The sequence below is a fragment of the Scylla paramamosain genome, chromosome 7, assembly GCF_035594125.1.
Source record: "Scylla paramamosain isolate STU-SP2022 chromosome 7, ASM3559412v1, whole genome shotgun sequence".
Taxonomy (NCBI): domain Eukaryota; kingdom Metazoa; phylum Arthropoda; class Malacostraca; order Decapoda; family Portunidae; genus Scylla; species Scylla paramamosain.
The window spans coordinates 272,501-290,000 of record NC_087157.1 but is presented as its reverse complement, the minus strand read 5'-3'; the positions used below and the strand labels follow the sequence as shown (position 1 = coordinate 290,000).

Below are 17,500 nucleotides of genomic sequence, written 5' to 3'. Positions count from 1 at the left end.
CGTCTACCTCGTTCCGCCTTCTCTCGCGTCCTCGCTCCCTCTTGCCTCGTTCTGTGCGGCTCTCATGCATCAAAATACCACCTGCGGCGGTTGTGAGGTGAGTGCTGACCGCTTATGAGGACTCCTGCGGCGGAGAAATGAGGAGAAGTGTGGCTGAGGACGGCCAGGGAGGGGACGTTCGGAGAGGGTCGCCGCGGGGCACACCTCGCCCCTCCCCTCCCCACCCCCGTGTCACTACTCAGCGGACATTTCACCACCCAAACCCCATAAAACAATAATAGAGTGGGCGTCTCTTTATGAACGAAGGGACGCGGCTGAGCGCTCGCCCACAAACAAGCAGGGCTGATGATAATACACACAGCCCGAGCCTCAGATGGAGCGGAGAGGTGCCGAGAAGGCTAAGGGTAGGGAGAGGAGGAGGAGGAGGAGGAAGGGAAACGGGAGGGTCTGCATAGTAAAGATGTGTGTGTGTGTGTGTGTGTGTGTGTGTGTGTGTGTGTGTGTGTGTGTGTGTGTGTGTGTGTCCCTCACTCCTCTTCCCTCTCCCTCCCTGTCCCCTGACACCCCCATTAAATGATTACCTGCACGGGGCCTCCCTCCTCCCCCCGATACATGATGACACCCTTAATCCATCTGGGCTCAACACGGCAACACGGAAGGACAGTTAAGGCCAAAGAACAAAGGTGTTCCGGTTGGGAGGGAAGAGGAGAATGTATGTCTACCATTCCACCTGTATACACCACCACCACCACTACCACCACCACAGTACAATAACTCTGCTCCACTTGTCCACCACCGCCGACACCACAATACAATGACGCCCTGCTCCACTTACACGCATTATCAATACCACTATCACCACCACCACCACCACAGTACTGCACAGGGTCCCCTACACAACAGCGATGCCTCACCACCACTACTGCTGCTGCTAGTGCTGTTACATCCACTTCATTTATTTTCCCACATTTGGTACATTTTTTCTTCTTGAGTCGCTTTCTGGTATGTATGCAAAAAAAAAAAAAATATTTATTGCATATTTATTGATTCATCTAAAGAGACATTTATGGGCAATATAATGTGTGTGTGTGTGTGTGTGTGTGTGTGTGTGTGTGTGTGTGTGTGTGTGTGTGTGTGTGTGTGAGGGGGCAGGGGGTTCTTGAAATACTCGATGATTAGTTGTAATATCTTCATTTTTTTCCTATATTGTTGGCAGTGCGTAAAGAAAAAAAAAAGTGACAGAGGGTTCAATAGAGGTGACATACAAAGAAATGACATGGGGAGCAAAGACGTGTGAGACTGTGTGGCAGAGATAAGGTGAAGCGTATAGGAATGTGGTAAAGAATAAGACAGCATGGAAAAGCTATAGGAGGGGAAACAGACTTGCAGTAATGAATAAAGAAATAGAAGGAAAGATACGGAGAGCATACTGTAGATGTACGGGGCTGAAAGGCAGACATGTGGCAAAACAAGAAGGGCCGCTTGGGTCTCTTAATTCCTTCACCTTCATGCTCCCATCAAACAATGACACTCACCTGTTTCCCGCCAGTATACGTGTGTGTGTGTGTGTGTGTGTGTGTGTGTGTGTGTGTGTGCGCAAGTGCGGGCGTCTGGCATCTTTGTCGAACTTTCCTTTGTGTTTTCAAGAATCATCACACAGGGATATGATTTTTTCTCACAACAAAATTTCGGTAACAGGTTTATGATGTAAAACTGCAATATGGGTAAGAAGGAGATGGTGAAATGAGTGCTTGTTGAATACTGCGGTATACATCAAGCCGTACAGAGACATGCATTCAACGATCAAAAGTAGCCAAGGAACACTGGTCATCATTACGAAGCCTTGAAGAGCAGACGCAGGGATAATGAGAGACGACCTGTATAATTGTGTTCATGCAGCCTCAACGTGTCACAGGAAAAATATGAATGAAAAAAAGAGGTGTAAATTTTAGAAATATTTATTATTTTTCGTGCTGACGACATCATTCAGCCTCAGAGGTATTACGCTAGACCCCTGTTCCTTCTTCCTATCAACGTCCACGATTGCATTGACAGCCAATAGAGTTCACTGCGGGAGTACAATCGGCCGCTTCTCCTGATCTTCCTTGGACCGACGCGGCGAAGTCCACCTGTGTTTATCGAGTTTTCTGTAACCTTTGCCAAATTTGCCATAACGAGAGACCATTTCGAAAGCCAAGAGCAGCGTCAGGATGAAGGTGAGGATGTAAGCGCTGGCCATCAGGAACCAGAGGAAGCCAATCGTGCCGGACACCCAGCACGGCTCCTTCCCAACCATCTCCTGCTCTATGTCCGCGTCCCGGACCAGCACGGCCCTTAACTGACCGAAGTAATTTCCGAAAACCATATCCTAAGGAAGTGATTCAAAATAATCCTTTATTAATGTATTTGCAGGTAGAGGGTGCAAAGATCCTTCGCCGACCACCACTGCCGCCACCACCATCACCATGCTACTGTCACCTCACCGAAGACACCGACCCAACGCAACTCCTTCCCTTCCTCCTGCTCATTTTCCGCTGTTCGTCATTAGTCTTGTTCCTGTCGCTCGCTGCCATCTGGTGCTCAAAACCACCACCACCGCCACCACCACGCCCCCCACAGCCCACAGCTTACCCACACTTTACCTTCCACCCACAGCTTACCCACACTTTACCTTCCACCCACAGCTTACCCACACTTTACCTTCCACTCACACCCCAGTATACATCCACATCCACTGCCCCGTCACTCACCAACCTCCTAACCCATCCGCTCTCCGCTTTCCACCCACATCCACACCCAGTCACTCATCGACACGCCTACATTCTACCTTCCATCCATATCCCGCGCGTGGACCTACACCCACATTTTGCTTTATACCTACACTGCGCTACAATAACACCTGCATCAACACACTGCTACGCCATTCACAGTTTCACACCTACACACACGGTCTGCTGTATACATACCCTCACTGCGCCACTCACACCGACCACACTTAGCCTTATCAAACTATATTGTCATTCTAAAACATATGTAACTCAATTTTTCACTTCTTTTTTTCCCTCTCCAAGCATCATCTGCAGGCACAAGATGGCGCCGACGCGTACACGTAGCAAACTTGTGGCCCTGGAGCCTCGACACGATCAACATGAAGCAATGAATGTTTTTAGTCTCTTTGGTACAACTTTCACCAAGGTTAACCTGAAAGCCCGGGATGGCGCGCCCACCGACCACCACTTGTTGTTCCTCAAGATCGAACTCGTACACAGGTTTCGGCACTTCATCTCGACTCACTTTAACAGCCTGCACTGGAAGTTACTGGAATTTTCAAGGGTGTAATCATGATTTCAGTGAATGTTCAACAAGAATTCTACATTATGAACACGAAAAATATATATGAGAACCTGACTGGTCATACCCGTAGGCTTTGAAAAACAGTCTTTATGAGTGAAGAAAGTGTTTAAGAATACAACTGTCAGCACTTCTACGGGTACATATGCAAAGTGTACAAAGAGATGAACCTAAACACTCGTCCAACCCAGCCTCGATCAGATAGCCACCTTTGCTATGTGATGTTTCCAGTACGTTTCCTCCCTTTCTTTTTTTCTTTACTTTCTTAGTCGATTGAACATCACCTGCATTCATCAAGGCATAGATGAGCAAAGAGAAGAACCCAAACATTCGACTTGGTGCCTGGAGTGTCTAATCATCCATCCTTGTTAGTTAAACGATATTTTGTATTCTTTCCCTCTATACACACAAATCACAGAGGAAAGCAACTACATCATAAGCTGGAGAAGAAAACTCCACCGACCAAGGTTGCATTCATCAGGTCTCGAGTTGTGAGGCGGCTGCTCGACGCTCTTCGCTTGTGACTCTCAACGCTGGAGCCTGTGATCCATTCATTCTGTTCCCCTTTACAACCTGACGTCCCTGGGTGCCTATAGGAGAATGTCCTCACACTGGTACTTAAGGTTAGTAATGTGAGACCCATGATAGGCTGTATTTTACGTGTAAATGAAGCTGAAACTGAAACTAGAGTGGGAAAAAAGCATAATTGGCTCTCACAAAAAATAATGAACTAGAAAAGGCTTTCAGTTGATTCATTTAGTTTTGCACGTGTCTTGATACCTGACAGGAAGACGCAAAAATGTAAACAGACAAGAGTGCCAGAATCTTTAAGTGAGAGAGATGGGAAAGGAAAGATGCTATATGACTCGTGCGTGCAGGCATGACTCACTCCGAGGCTACATCACCTAACAACATAAAGCCAGTGAGGAGTCTGCGTCCAAAACAGAACTTTCACACCCTACCACAGCACATCTAGACTATCACAGCCCCACAACATGGCCAGACCACCGCACCACCACACAGCACGTCGAGGCCACCACAGCCCCACATCACGTCCAGAGCCCCACAGCCCCACATCACGTCCAGACCCCCACAGCCCCACAGCACGTCCAAGCTACCCCAACCCCACATCACGTCCAGACCCCCACAGCCACACAGTACGTCCAAGCCACCACAGCCCCATAGCACGTCCAGACCACCAAAGCCTCACAACACTTCCAGGCCATCACAGTTACACAGCACGTCTAAGACCATCACAGTACCATAGCCCTTCCAGGCCACCACAGCACTACAGCACGTCCAGGCCACTACAGTACCATTGCCCTTCCAGGCCACCACAGCCCCATAGCAAATCTACGCCACCACAGCACGTCCAGGCCACCACAGCAACACAGCACGTCCAAGTCACCACAGCACCACAGCACGTCCAAGCCACAGTACGTCCAGGTCACCACAGCCACACAGAATGTCCAGGCCACCACAGCACCACATCACCTCCAGGCCATCACAGCACCACATTACGTCCAGACCGCCACAGCATCACAGCACATCCATGCCTGTCTTTAGCCTCTTTCTCATTGCCGCTTTGTTGCTATCGTCTGCCGCTATTTTCATGCTAACTTCCCTTCTGCTCTTGTTAACTGCACGCCTTCCCCCTGCCACGGCCTTGCTGCACAAGACTTTCTTCTTTTTCTCACCCCTATTCTGTCCACCTCTCTAATGCAAGAGTTAACCAGAATTCTCAATCATTCATCCCTTTCTCTGGTATACTCTGAAACTCCTTGCCTGCTTCTGTATTTCCACTTTCCTATGACCTGAACTCCTTCAAGAGGGAGATTTCAAGACACTTATCCTTCAAATTTTGACTACCGCTTTGGACTCTATTCGGGGACCGGCATCTCAGTGGGCCTTTTTTTTTTTTTTTAATTGACTTTTTGTTGTCCTTGGCCGGTGTCCCTCCTACATAAAAAAAAAAAAAAAAGGCCATCACAGCCACACAGTATACACAGACCACCACAGCCCCGTAACACGTCCACGACACCACAGCCCCAGAGCACGTCCAAGCCACCACAGCACCATAGCACGTCCAAGCCAACACAGCACCACAGTACGTCCAGGCCACCACAGCACGCCCAGGCCACCACAGCACCACATCACGTCCAAGCCACCATAACACCACAGCAGTTCCAGCCCATAACATCCCCACAGCACCTCCAGGCTACCACAAACCCACAGCACATCCAGGCCACCACAGCACCATATCATGTGCAGGCCACCACAGCACCACAACACGTCCAAGCCACCACAACACCACAGCAGTTCCAGCCTCCCACAGCCCCACAGCACCTCCAGGCCACCACAGACCCACAGCACTTTCAGGCCACCACAGACCCACAGCACTTCCAGGCCACCACAGACCCACAGCACTTTCAGGCCACTATAGACCCACAGCACTTCCAGGCCACCACAGCACCTGTCCTTACTACTCTGAGACGACCCAGTCTCAAGAGGATGGACTGACACCTGAGCTGGCTGTGTGAAGCACCTGGCTCATACAGGACTCGAGCCTTGGCCAGAATGTGTGACCCTGCCGCCATGTACCAGCAGACTACAGCACCAATGTATGAGCTCACTAAATTTAATAAGCACGCAATTCTGGTTTTATTTGCAAGTATACGCGTTTTGCGGTAAGGAGCGCTTTCCTTGTTTGTGCTGCCATGGTGCACGTTCTGCCACGCTGTGAAGGAAGAGCGCGCAGTTCTGGCACGGTAGTGGGCTGCTGTGTATAGGGAAGGTTCGGCGCCCAAAGGGGTACGTATAGGATTTGATTATCTGTGCAGGATAAATCAAGGTGCGTTTGTGAAGTATAGGAGTGTGCTGTGCGCGTGCCGTGGAGGCGTGGCAACGTCTGACTGGATGGTGGAGGCATAAAGTGGAGGCAGGAAGCACAGAGGCACAAACAAAAGGTTGGCGGACATGCAGGGCCCTGTGCTGGGTGACACAATGTGCGGGGGAGCCTTAGTATTGTGCTTGTGTTGGGGCACGAGCCAGCCAGGAAGTGGGAGAGGAAACTCACGCCTTCAACAAATATGAATGGATAAAGGAACTGCCAGGCCGACGCCGCTGGATAATAGAGAAACAGCGCAGCGTCCTGAAGGCCCTTGCCAAAGTGATGTCCATCTTACTGTCCTGGAGGTGTCCCCCGGAACACGTGTACCTGCATGTTTAACATATCCGTAAGGCTTCTGTTCCCTCCACCTGCGTTATGATGTCCCGCCTAACTCCCCACACCAGGCTGGAGGCCCCGGCTGAGGTGCCCACAAGACCCCTTCGGCGCCCTTCCCGTGCCTTGAGGTCGATCGGCCGCAGGGCATCGTAACAATGTCGTGTAGACAATACTTTATCTTTTATCGAGTTCGGGTGAGGTTCACAGCTCAATATGGAGGGTGCCTTGACGCCGACTCCGCCCACAGACACACAGCTGGCCACTCAGGGCGCGTCAGCGAATAAGGGGACGCGGGATGGCTGGGCGGTGGCGGAGGGCGGGGCGACGGACCAAACTAGGTGGGCGGTACATGAAGGTGACACTGGCGCCGCCGCCTCACAGTTACAGCTAAGCCGTGCGGGCAGAGTAACGCGCTGTGACGCACTGGCTGCAGGCCGCTCACTATGGACCACAAATACCAGCACGGTTTGTAGTGTGTGTGTGATGGAAAGAGGCGTGCCGCGCCCCTGAGTACTGGCGCCTGAAGGAGTGACAAGGATGGTAAGTGTGGACCTGTGGAACGCTTGCTCCGCCATGGCCCGCACGCCGCTCAAACACGCCTTCTCCATCAACTCGATCCTTCCTGAGACTGCACTCGATAATCCCACCGAGCTGCCCAGGGACGTGCCCACACCCAAGGACGAGCTGCTTGTTCACGACGTCGAGATGACGACGGCCGATGACGACGACGAGGAGGTGGAAGAGGACGTGGACATCGACGTGACGAGCGCGGTGAGTCCTGGAGTGATGTCCGACTCGGAGGTGGAGGACCACGCCGACAAGGACGAGAAGGAAGCGAAGAAGGAAGGAGAAGAAAAGAAGGATGGTGAAGAAAAGAAAAAGCACGAGAAACCGCCGTTCAGTTACAACGCGCTCATCATGATGGCCATCAGGTCCTCTCCCGAGAAGCGCCTCACGCTGAACGGCATCTACGAGTTTATCATGAAGAACTTTCCGTACTACCGCGAGAACAAGCAGGGCTGGCAGAACTCCATCCGCCACAACCTGAGCCTCAACAAGTGTTTCGTGAAGGTGCCGCGCCACTACGATGACCCCGGCAAGGGTAACTACTGGATGCTCGACCCCTCGGCCGACGACGTCTTCATCGGCGGCACCACGGGCAAGCTGCGGCGCCGCTCCACCGCCGCCTCCAGGAACAGACTTGCTGCCTTCAAGCAGTCCCTCCTTGGACGCTTTGGCTGCTACCCACCGTTCGCCCTGACGCCTTACGCTGCGGCAGCAGCGGCGGCAGGTCTCGGGGGAGCTTTGGCACCAGGCACCCTGCCCGCGTCCCTGCCAGGCACACTCCCCGGGGCACTGGCCTCAGCCCCACTGTACCAGCAGGCGAGCGCTGCCGCTGCCGCTGCGGCCGCCATCTACAGGGGATATTCTCCCTCCTGCTACTCGGGGCCGCTGCCCGCTGGTCCAACGCCGGTGACAGGTCCCACGCCGCCCTCGGGATTGCCCAAACCCACAGCCCTCACGCCGGGCATCTCCCACCCCCACGTCACCTCCTTTAGCGTGGACCGCCTGCTGTCGGACACCCCGATCAGCGCCTCGCCGCCCTCCTCTTCGTCGTTGGCGGGTCACTCCCCGCTCCTCTTGGGTAGCCTCGGGGGGGGATCGCCCATGTCCCCCTACGACGTGTATCGAACCTCCCTGCTGTCCCAGGCCGGCCTGAGCCACACCCTGGGGGGCGTGGGCGCCGCCAACCTGGCCTCAGGTCTCAGTGGGGTCGGAGTGAGCATGGTGGGGGGTTTAGGGGGCGGCACCGCGACGCCGCCGAGTCCCGGCGTGGTGCCCGCCTCGGTCACCAGCAGCAGCGAGGCGGCGGGGCGCAGCGCGGTGTTCAAGCCAGTGACGGTGGTGGCGCGCCCCAGCTAGTGGCTCCTGCCGCGGGGCGCCGCTGTATATATTGTATGTATTTGATCCATTTTGTACAGTCCCCCTGTGTGGCCACGCCAAAGGTGTACAGCACGTGTACAGCAGTAACTTATGTCAATAATAACTGAAAAAATGTACAGAATTTCTTTTTCCATCATCAGTCCCATCAGTTCTGCAAACACCTCCGCCCACCAATCTCCTCATCACCCACACTCACACGTCCAGCCACGCCGCCTCCGCCAGTCCGGGGGCGTGAGCGCGTGTGGCTGCCGCTGCAGGTCGAGGCCTTGCTGTGCCTCGTGTCAGGACAACTAGAATACTTTACAGTAAGTTGTCGCTGCATGTGTTGTGGCTCGGTGGGTGGCCGCACACGTGCACGCCGGCAGCCTCACCAAACACAACATGAACCACAACAGTAATGTTACCGCATACGTGATAAAAGATTTATGATAGTAAAAAGCTACAATGATAAGAAAAATAATATTGATTGTTATCAAAAGTATTCTTTAACTGTTTCATAATTATATTTTTTCTACTAAGATTATTATGATCATCATCGATACTACTCTATAAAAATATAACACTCATATTATATATTATATTTATAAAAGAATAATAATGGTAATAATATTAATAACAACAACAACAACAATGATAATAATGAAAGTAATAATAATAATAATAATAATAATAATAATAATAATAATGATAACAGAAACAACAGCAGCAGCAGTAACAACAACAAATAATAATAATAGTAGTAATAATAATAATAATAATAATGATAATAATAATAATAATAATAATAATAATAACAATAACAATAATAATACTGTTTTTGCTTTTTGAAAGATAATAATCGCATTTGAAGGGCATGTGATGAATTCCGTTCATTAACAACTTGCATTCTGGAGAAACTCGTTATTATGTTTGTAAAGCAAAGTCTGATGTTTCAGCTTTCATGTCTGGACTGGGATTGGTCCGTGTTTTGCACCTTGATGGTTCACGTAGTAGCTGGCTGTAGCAGGCTGTTCTGATGTTTTCATTCAGAATTATAATTATGATAATAATAGTAGTAACAACAACAACAATAGTACTAATAAAAAAATAATAGTAGTAGTAGTAGTAAAACTCATCATTACAACGTGTCATATATATATATATATATATATATATATATATATATATATATATATATATATATATATATATATATATATATATATATATACTACACACACATACACACACGTACACACAATAAGAACGGTTACAAAGCCGGCAGAATAAGCTGTCATTGAGCTGTTTACACAAGAAAAGTAACATTTTCTTTGCACAAGTTCCATGTGTCATCACGCCGAACAGCGTGCGGTGCAGCACCCACTCCTGCGGGTTAGCGAGTGTGTGTGAGTGTGTTGTGTGGGTGTCCCCGCCCCGCGGCTCACAGGACAGGGGTGCTGCAACATGCGGGCGTCCCAGAGGACGGCAGGAGGGATAGGGGTGGTGTGGTGCATACTTGTTGCTTGTGTTGTTGTTTTTGTTGTTGGTGATGGCGGTGGTGGTGGTAGCGGCTGACACGCTATGGCCCAAGACACTGGGTTCTCAAGACGCTACCAAAGTGGCCAGGGTGAGCCAAGCACGGCAGACATGCAGGGTGATAGGAAGGCAGGGTCGTGGTGAGAGGCGGCACGGTGGGCGTATGTGAGATAGGAGGCGGGACATAGAAATACACACACACACACACACACACACGAGAGTGAAGGACAACACTTGGTTCTGATTTAGTTCACACGAGGCACAAAAGATCCTCACGAGGGATCCCCAACGCAAACACCTTAGGTAAACACTGACGGCAGCGGTAGTGGCGGCGGAGGTGATGGTGGTGGTGGTGGTGGTGGTGGTGGTGGTGGTGGTGGTGGTGTCTTAAAGGTTCGTCGGGTACATTATATCCACAAACAATTTCATCATTATCATCAAACACACACACACACAGACACCTTCTCTCTCTCTCTCTCTCTCTCTCTCTCTCTCTCTCTCTCTCTCTCTCTCTCTCTCTCTCTCTCTCTCTCTCTCTCCGGAGCTGAGCTGAATAAACGCCTCTATCAATTTTCAATAAATGGGAACAATTTTCCATCTAAATTAACTTCAATAGCTGAATTTGGATTTAGGAAGGAGGGAAGGACACACACACACACACACACACACACACACACACACACACACACACACACACACACACACACACAGAGAGAGAGAGAGAGAGAGAGAGAGAGAGAGAGAGAGAGAGAGAGAGAGAGAGAGAGAGAGAGAGAGAGAGAGAGAGAGAGAGAGAGATTAGGAAAAGAAACAATTAGATAAAAGTAGAAAGGGTGAAAGACTGAACAAGGTAAGCAAAGAGAATAAAGGAAGGAAACAAGGAAGGAAAGAGAGCATCATCAACACTATCCCACTCAAGTTACTCTCATCACCACCACCACCACCACCACCAGTCACTGCCATTTATTAACGTTCTTTGAAAAATTGCCTTCCTTGCTTGTATATGTAGTTTGTTACTACTTAAGCACGAATATACTGCTACTACTACTACTACTACTACTACTACTAATAATAATAATAATAATATAATAATAATAATAATAATATAATAATAATAATAATAACAATATCACACTCTCCATAACACATTCATCACAAAAGCCACGCCGCAGTGTTGCGACGCCCTCTATTCCCACCATCACCAGCCACCACCTCCACTACTACCACCACTACCACCACCATCACCACCGCCACCGCCACCTGGCAGCAGTTTGTATACACAAGGAAAATTGTTGTTGCTTAATAACAATTATTGTTTATGGACGGCCAGCTGTGTTGTTCTAATTATCTTCTCAGCCCTCCTTGCCCGCACTCTGCTTCCCTTCCTCTCACAAGTTTCCTCTGCGTCCGCGCCTTTTCCCGCCCACCACGCCTGCATGTTTTGCACACCGCAGCAGTCCGAGCCTTGCCGTGTTGTGTCCCAAGATCCACGCTGCAGCAGCAGGAACCGAAGATCAAGCACCACGCAGGCCTTCTCTCGGCACGACGGCAGCATTTCTCCTTGGAGCCGGCAGGTTCATTCAGTGTGACCCGCCCTCGCCGCCCTACCTGCGTGGCGGCGTGCCATCCAAGGGACATTGTCATGCTTGGTGCCATCACAACCACGCACGCCACACACACTGGCAATGTCTATGCTTCATTAAGGGAACATGATGCCTTTATCTAACAGTTATTCATTTATATATTTTTCTTTTTTCATATATATTTTTTCTCACTTGTATTGGTGTTCAAGCGAAAAGTTACACACACACACACACACACACACACACACACACACACACACACACACACACACACACACACACACACACACACACACACAACATAATGTAAGTCGTTCCATTCTTGTCGTGCAGGTCAGTAATGGTGGCACTCTGTATTAACTATGCAGCATCACTCTTGCAGGCACGAGCACGGCAGTCATGGCTGGCGTGGTGGTGCCCTTCTGTTCACCTGTAGAAGATTCACACTGAGCCCACGCGTCGCACCACACAGCAATACACAGCCTGGCTTATCACAAAACAGCCTCACAAGCGCAAACAGTCCGGTTGTTGTTTGTTCCGCACACCTTCCGGACTATTATCCCCTCTATTTCATCAACACTCAATTATTCTCCTCTGCTTCACCAAACACACTATGTCTATTCTTCTCTTAAGATCTCAACTGAAAATCACATGTCATTCCTTGCTGGATCAGTCTCCGAGAAGTGAAGTGTTTTGCATCGTCTCCCCAATTCTTCTCTCCCTCTCAGATGCTCACTCCATCCAGGGGCCTTATTCTCTCTCCCTGTTTCTGTTTTTCTCCCTTTCTAAGACTTGAACTATCATAAGAAAGGAATATTAAAGTATCTTTAGAACTAAAAAGGTCAACATTTTTTAGACTCTTCTACTTATTTTTTGGAGGTGCAGCAGTTGAGCCAGCTTTTTTTTTTTAACTCCTTTTGAGTGTGTGTGTGTGTGTGTGTGTGTGTGTGTCCTTACGTCAGTCTGTTCACAAATAAGAAAAAATACGTTCACTGTTCGGGCATGACGTCAAGACTGGTCAGTGAGGCTGCGACAAGAGCTCCTACGTAGCACGGAGGAGCGACGCTCAGCTGTGCATCCCTGGAGACGGTGATGACGGAGCCAAAACAGACCAGCAGACTGCCGGACGCCCCTGCTACCCATGGCGCCTGGCGAAGGGCTCACCACCGCCAGGCACCACACGGCACCATGCCACTAGTTTACAGTTGTGTGTGTGTGTGTGTGTGTGTGTGTGTGTGTGTCCCGTCCTCGCCACACTAAACCCTCCTGGATCTGGTTTCAGGTCTCGGCTAGATCGACAAGTTATGTCTAACCAGAGTGTCCAGTAAATCTCCCCCTCCCCTTCCTCCCTCTCTCCCTCAGACCACCCGTCCCTCCTCCCCACTCTTCCTCCCTCTTACCCTCCCTAATGCTACTCCCTCCCCATCCTCCACCTCCTTCTCCTCATCCTCCTCCTCCTAAGCCCCTCCCACCCACTCAGCCCGCCACAGGAACTTTCAGTGTTGCTAAATCGATCCTGTAATATCTGATAAATATTTAACCCTTAAAGCGAGCGCTGTGAGCACCGTCCCCCTCCCCGGGCTACCCCTGACCCTTGCGTGGAGGGCCTCGCCGCCACAATAAACGACTGGGTATTTTTGACGTGCTAGAGGAGGGATGAAGGTTGAAGGGTTAGAGGAGAGTGAGGTAGAGCGAGAGAGTGAGTCTGGGTGTGTTGTATTGGCGGTGATGGTGACGGTGGAGTGTGTTAATTAGAATGTTTTTTTTTTTTTTTCTCACTGCCGTAGCTAGATGCAGTCAGGAATCAGTAAGCAGCACACACACACACACACACACACACACACACACACACACACACACACACACACACACACACACACACAACCACACGCAAGCCCAACAACGAACAAACCTAATCATCCAACACGCGAGAAAACACAACACGGAGATACGCGCCTCCGCTCAGTGTTCTTGATGCGAAGTCGTGGTTAACTTTTAAACATTCTTGTCCATAATTTGCAAGATTGATCATTTTCTCGCCTGAGCACCTGAAAACTTGTCCTGTCACTGTTAATGACATGCCTCGCAGGCTTAGAGAATCAACTCGACAGATAAATATTTTCTAAATGAAGCGGCCATTTAAGGCTCTCTGATCCCCTCGTGCCCTCCCTCTTCCCCTCCCTCGTTCCCTCCTTCCCCTCCCTCTCCTCCGTCGCCTCGTCACTTCCCAGCTGACAGACAACTTGGGCTTTTTGTTTTCACTCACGCACCAAGTTGCCGTACTGTTACATGAAGAAAACCTGTTGTTGTAACAAAGGTACGAGGGATGATCATGTTCTGTACGTTGTGAAAAAAAATATATAATTATTAATCCTCCCTTCAGAGTCCTTTTAATCAAGTTCCTGCTTTTTATTGGTCCACAAGGTATATTTTAATTATTGATACGAGCAGTACACATGAATACACCAACTAATTAAGTGTTTAGTATGTGCAGCTGATGCAATTCAACACTGCACTCGGAGACTCTACTAAGATGCCTCAGGGAAGGGACTGTGAGAGTGCAGATCTCGGCATCGGCGGGAAGAAAGTCACCGGGAAAGTTTACGCTAGGTCTTGTGCCTTTGCCATGCGAAAATATGAAGCCAGGTGATCTTATAAAAGTATCTTTCCAAGAATTATATGAGCATAAAGTGAAAGCTTGGAGCAGTCAACGATACAAGGTGCTTCTAAAATTTCAAGAGGGTCCAGGAGGCGTGCCGTGCACAGCTTCAGTGCACCACCTTCCCTTCAAGAACAACCTCAGTGTACCACCTTTCTTTCAAGAGGGTCCAGGGGGCGTGCAGTGTACAGCATCAGTACATCACTTTTTTTCAAGAGGGTCCAGGGGGCGTGCCGTGCATCGTCCCTACACACATGGTGACGAATCCTGCCCCCGCGTCGTTGCACACCTGACAGTGTGACGCCAGGCTGACTGTGCCGGCACCGCGGAAGAAGTCCAGCCCCTGTCCCATGCAAGGCGAGGAGCCCTCCCCCCACCCCCACCTGTAACTTCTCAAAATATACAACACAAGTCTCAGCGACTCGCGGAGGAGAAACAACATCTTCAGCTTAAACCTCCTTCAGATGAGTGACAGCGAGACCTGCCAGGCATTACCAGGGGCGGCAGACCAGCCAGGCCTGCTCCGCCCACCGCCTCGTTCTTTCCTGTGCTCCCATCACAGCTCACCCACGCCCCCTCCCCTCACACAACTGCAACCGACGCCACCTCACCCCCACCGTCCTAAGACATTCGCAGCCTGCAGCAGATTAATAATCGGAAAACTGTCATTATGCATCATTGCACCTTTTTTTATGATTTGACTTAGGAAGCGCATTTTCCTTTCCGAGCTGGTGATTCTTACTTTTTTTGTCATTCAGTTTGTTGCCTCGTCTTCATTAACACATTTTAAAATACTTACCACATGTATCTTGGCATGTACATAATTGGTATTTAACAATTTTGTAAATCCACGCTGACACACAACTGATCTCCAACAATGCTAATGACAGGAAGTGACTTTGAACGAAAAAAATAAAATAAATAAATAAGTAAATAAATTACTTAGGTGCGTGAAGATTTGTGTGTGTGTGTGTGTGTGTGTGTGTGTGTGTGTGTGTGTGTGTGTGTGTGTGTGAGAGACCTCATCTTGGGATACTACACACACACACACACACACACACATACACACACACACACACACACACACACATACACACACACACACACACACACACACATACACACACACACACACACACACACACATACACACACACACACACACACACACAACGTTCCTAACATCACCAACACAGCAATTAGCGCACACCAAGTCGACATTACGAGAAATCCCTTATCCTCTGATCCCAAACCCTCGCCAACACCGCCCACAACAGAGAGAGAGAGAGAGAGAGAGAGAGAGAGAGAGAGAGAGAGAGAGAGAGAGAGAGAGAGAGAGAGAGAGAGAGAGAGAGAGAGAGAGAGAGAGTGTGTGTGTGTGTGTGTGTGTGTGTGTGACATACCGCGACTGCTTTCAAACAAACAATCACTTCCTGAGCGCCTGATGATGAGCAATGTGTTAATCAGCAATGTTTCTGTGTGTTGCTGTAATGGGCGCAGTGGAGCACACCGCTACTTGAAAGTCCAGGTCGTTTTTGTGTGGTACGTACTGTTCATTTTCACTAGGAGGCCAAATTACAACGCCAGACGAGTTCATTTGTTCATCCATCACGATAAACCTGTTTCCTGTCAGGCACACAGGCGGCGATGCTGGTGGCAGTGGCGGCGGCTGGCAACACTGGCGGGACCTGACCACGCTCTGCACGAGGCGTCTGGTCACTGCAGGAGGCGGATCACGCTCGCCCCTACACGCACTGCTGCAGAGACCACGGTAATCTCTCGGTCATAAGACGAGTAACTTTCTGTGCTGATTCTCAATGTATGTTGATTTTTATTTTTATTTTTTATTTGTTTATTTACTTATTTATTTATTTATTTATTTATTTATTTGTTTGTTTATTTTAATACAGAGTCCTAATAGTCTTTTGATCTGGTATTCCGTTCGTTGTCAGGACTTGTAAGCAAACTGTCAGTAAATCAGAGAATTTCAAACTGAGGTCAGGTGAAGTATTGGTCATAAATCGAGTAATCTTCCTTTCTTATTCTGACTGTATGTAGAAATTTCCCCCAGTGTGAAGCCTTCAGGTCTCCTGATATTCTGTTAGGTTTTGTATGGAAACTGTCAGTAGATAAGAGAATTTCAAACTGAAGGGAAACTCGAAATACGAAGAATGAGTGTCGCAGGTTACACGACTTTTGACCTTGACTGTACCTCTGCAGCTACATATGAAGCACTAACACAGGAGGCGCTGAGTGAGGTGCTGCAGCCACGCGTCCGTCCCCACCACCCACTACCAGACACAACCACCACCACCACCACAACCACCACCACAACCATCACCGCCACAACCATCACAACCATCAACAACGACAACAATCGCCGTCCACCCCCGACACGCCCGCAGACGCACGCTTCTGCTTTTTTTTATTTATGTAGGCACTATGAACTCTCTTCTTCAAGTGTGTGTGTGTGTGTGTGTGTGTGTGTGTGTACAAGGGCGGTGAGAGAGCAAGGTAAGGACCAACTATTTACTGTTATCCTCACACGTGCACACTAAGGTGACACTGATGACGGTGAGGATGGTGATGATGATGACAATGATGATGGTGGTGATGAGAAGAAAGAACAATGACAATCAAGCACGCGAATCTGTTGCATTTACACTAATTAACAACAAAACTCGTTCCTGTTCACTTTCTTTACACATCAGAGAGAGAGAGAGAGAGAGAGAGAGAGAGAGAGAGAGAGAGAGAGAGAGAGAGAGAGAGAGAGAGAGAGAGAGAGAGAGGCGGATGATGACGAGGCCAGATTTATTAGAGAGAGAGAGAGAGAGAGAGAGAGAGAGAGAGAGAGAGAGAGAGAGAGAGAGAGAGAGAGAGAGAGAGAGAGAGAGAGAGAGAGAGAGATAGATTACCTGTTTTTACTTATACCGAACTGAATCAAGCTCGTATCTCGTGTGTGTGTGTGTGTGTGTGTGTGTGTGTGTGTGTGTGTGTGTGTGTGTGTGTGTGTGTGTGTGTGTGTGTGTGTGTGTGTGTGTGTGTGTGTGTATAAGTGTCGCGGCTGAAGTGCCTCTGAATAGATCCTGGGAGTGGTAAGTGCCGCCCTTGGCACTTCCCACCGCCGGGAGAAGTCAAAGCATATTACAGGAGTGAGGGAGAGGGGGAAGGGAGAGAGGGAGAGAGGGAGAAGCGAACGGAGGGAGGAAGGGAGAGAAGGCA

General features: G+C 49.4%; 1 protein-coding gene and 1 long non-coding RNA gene across 4 annotated transcripts in view; one reads left to right on the top strand and one right to left on the bottom strand.

Moving 5' to 3' along the window:
- LOC135101868 (uncharacterized) overlaps positions 1-17,500 on the bottom strand; it is a 135,698-nt gene that overhangs the window by 79,847 nt on the left and 38,351 nt on the right. The gene's annotated exons all lie outside the window — the stretch shown is intronic.
- Positions 6,000-8,936, top strand: LOC135101861 (fork head domain transcription factor slp1-like). The gene has a single exon (XM_064006142.1). The coding sequence runs from the start codon at positions 7,115-7,117 to the stop codon at positions 8,498-8,500; it is 1,386 nt and encodes a 461-aa protein (XP_063862212.1). The 5' UTR covers positions 6,000-7,114; the 3' UTR covers positions 8,501-8,936.

Coding starts and splice junctions, on each gene's coding strand:
- LOC135101861 (XM_064006142.1), top strand. CDS start 7,115: ATGGTAAGTGTGGACCTGTGGAACGCTTGCTCCGCCATGGCCCGCACG.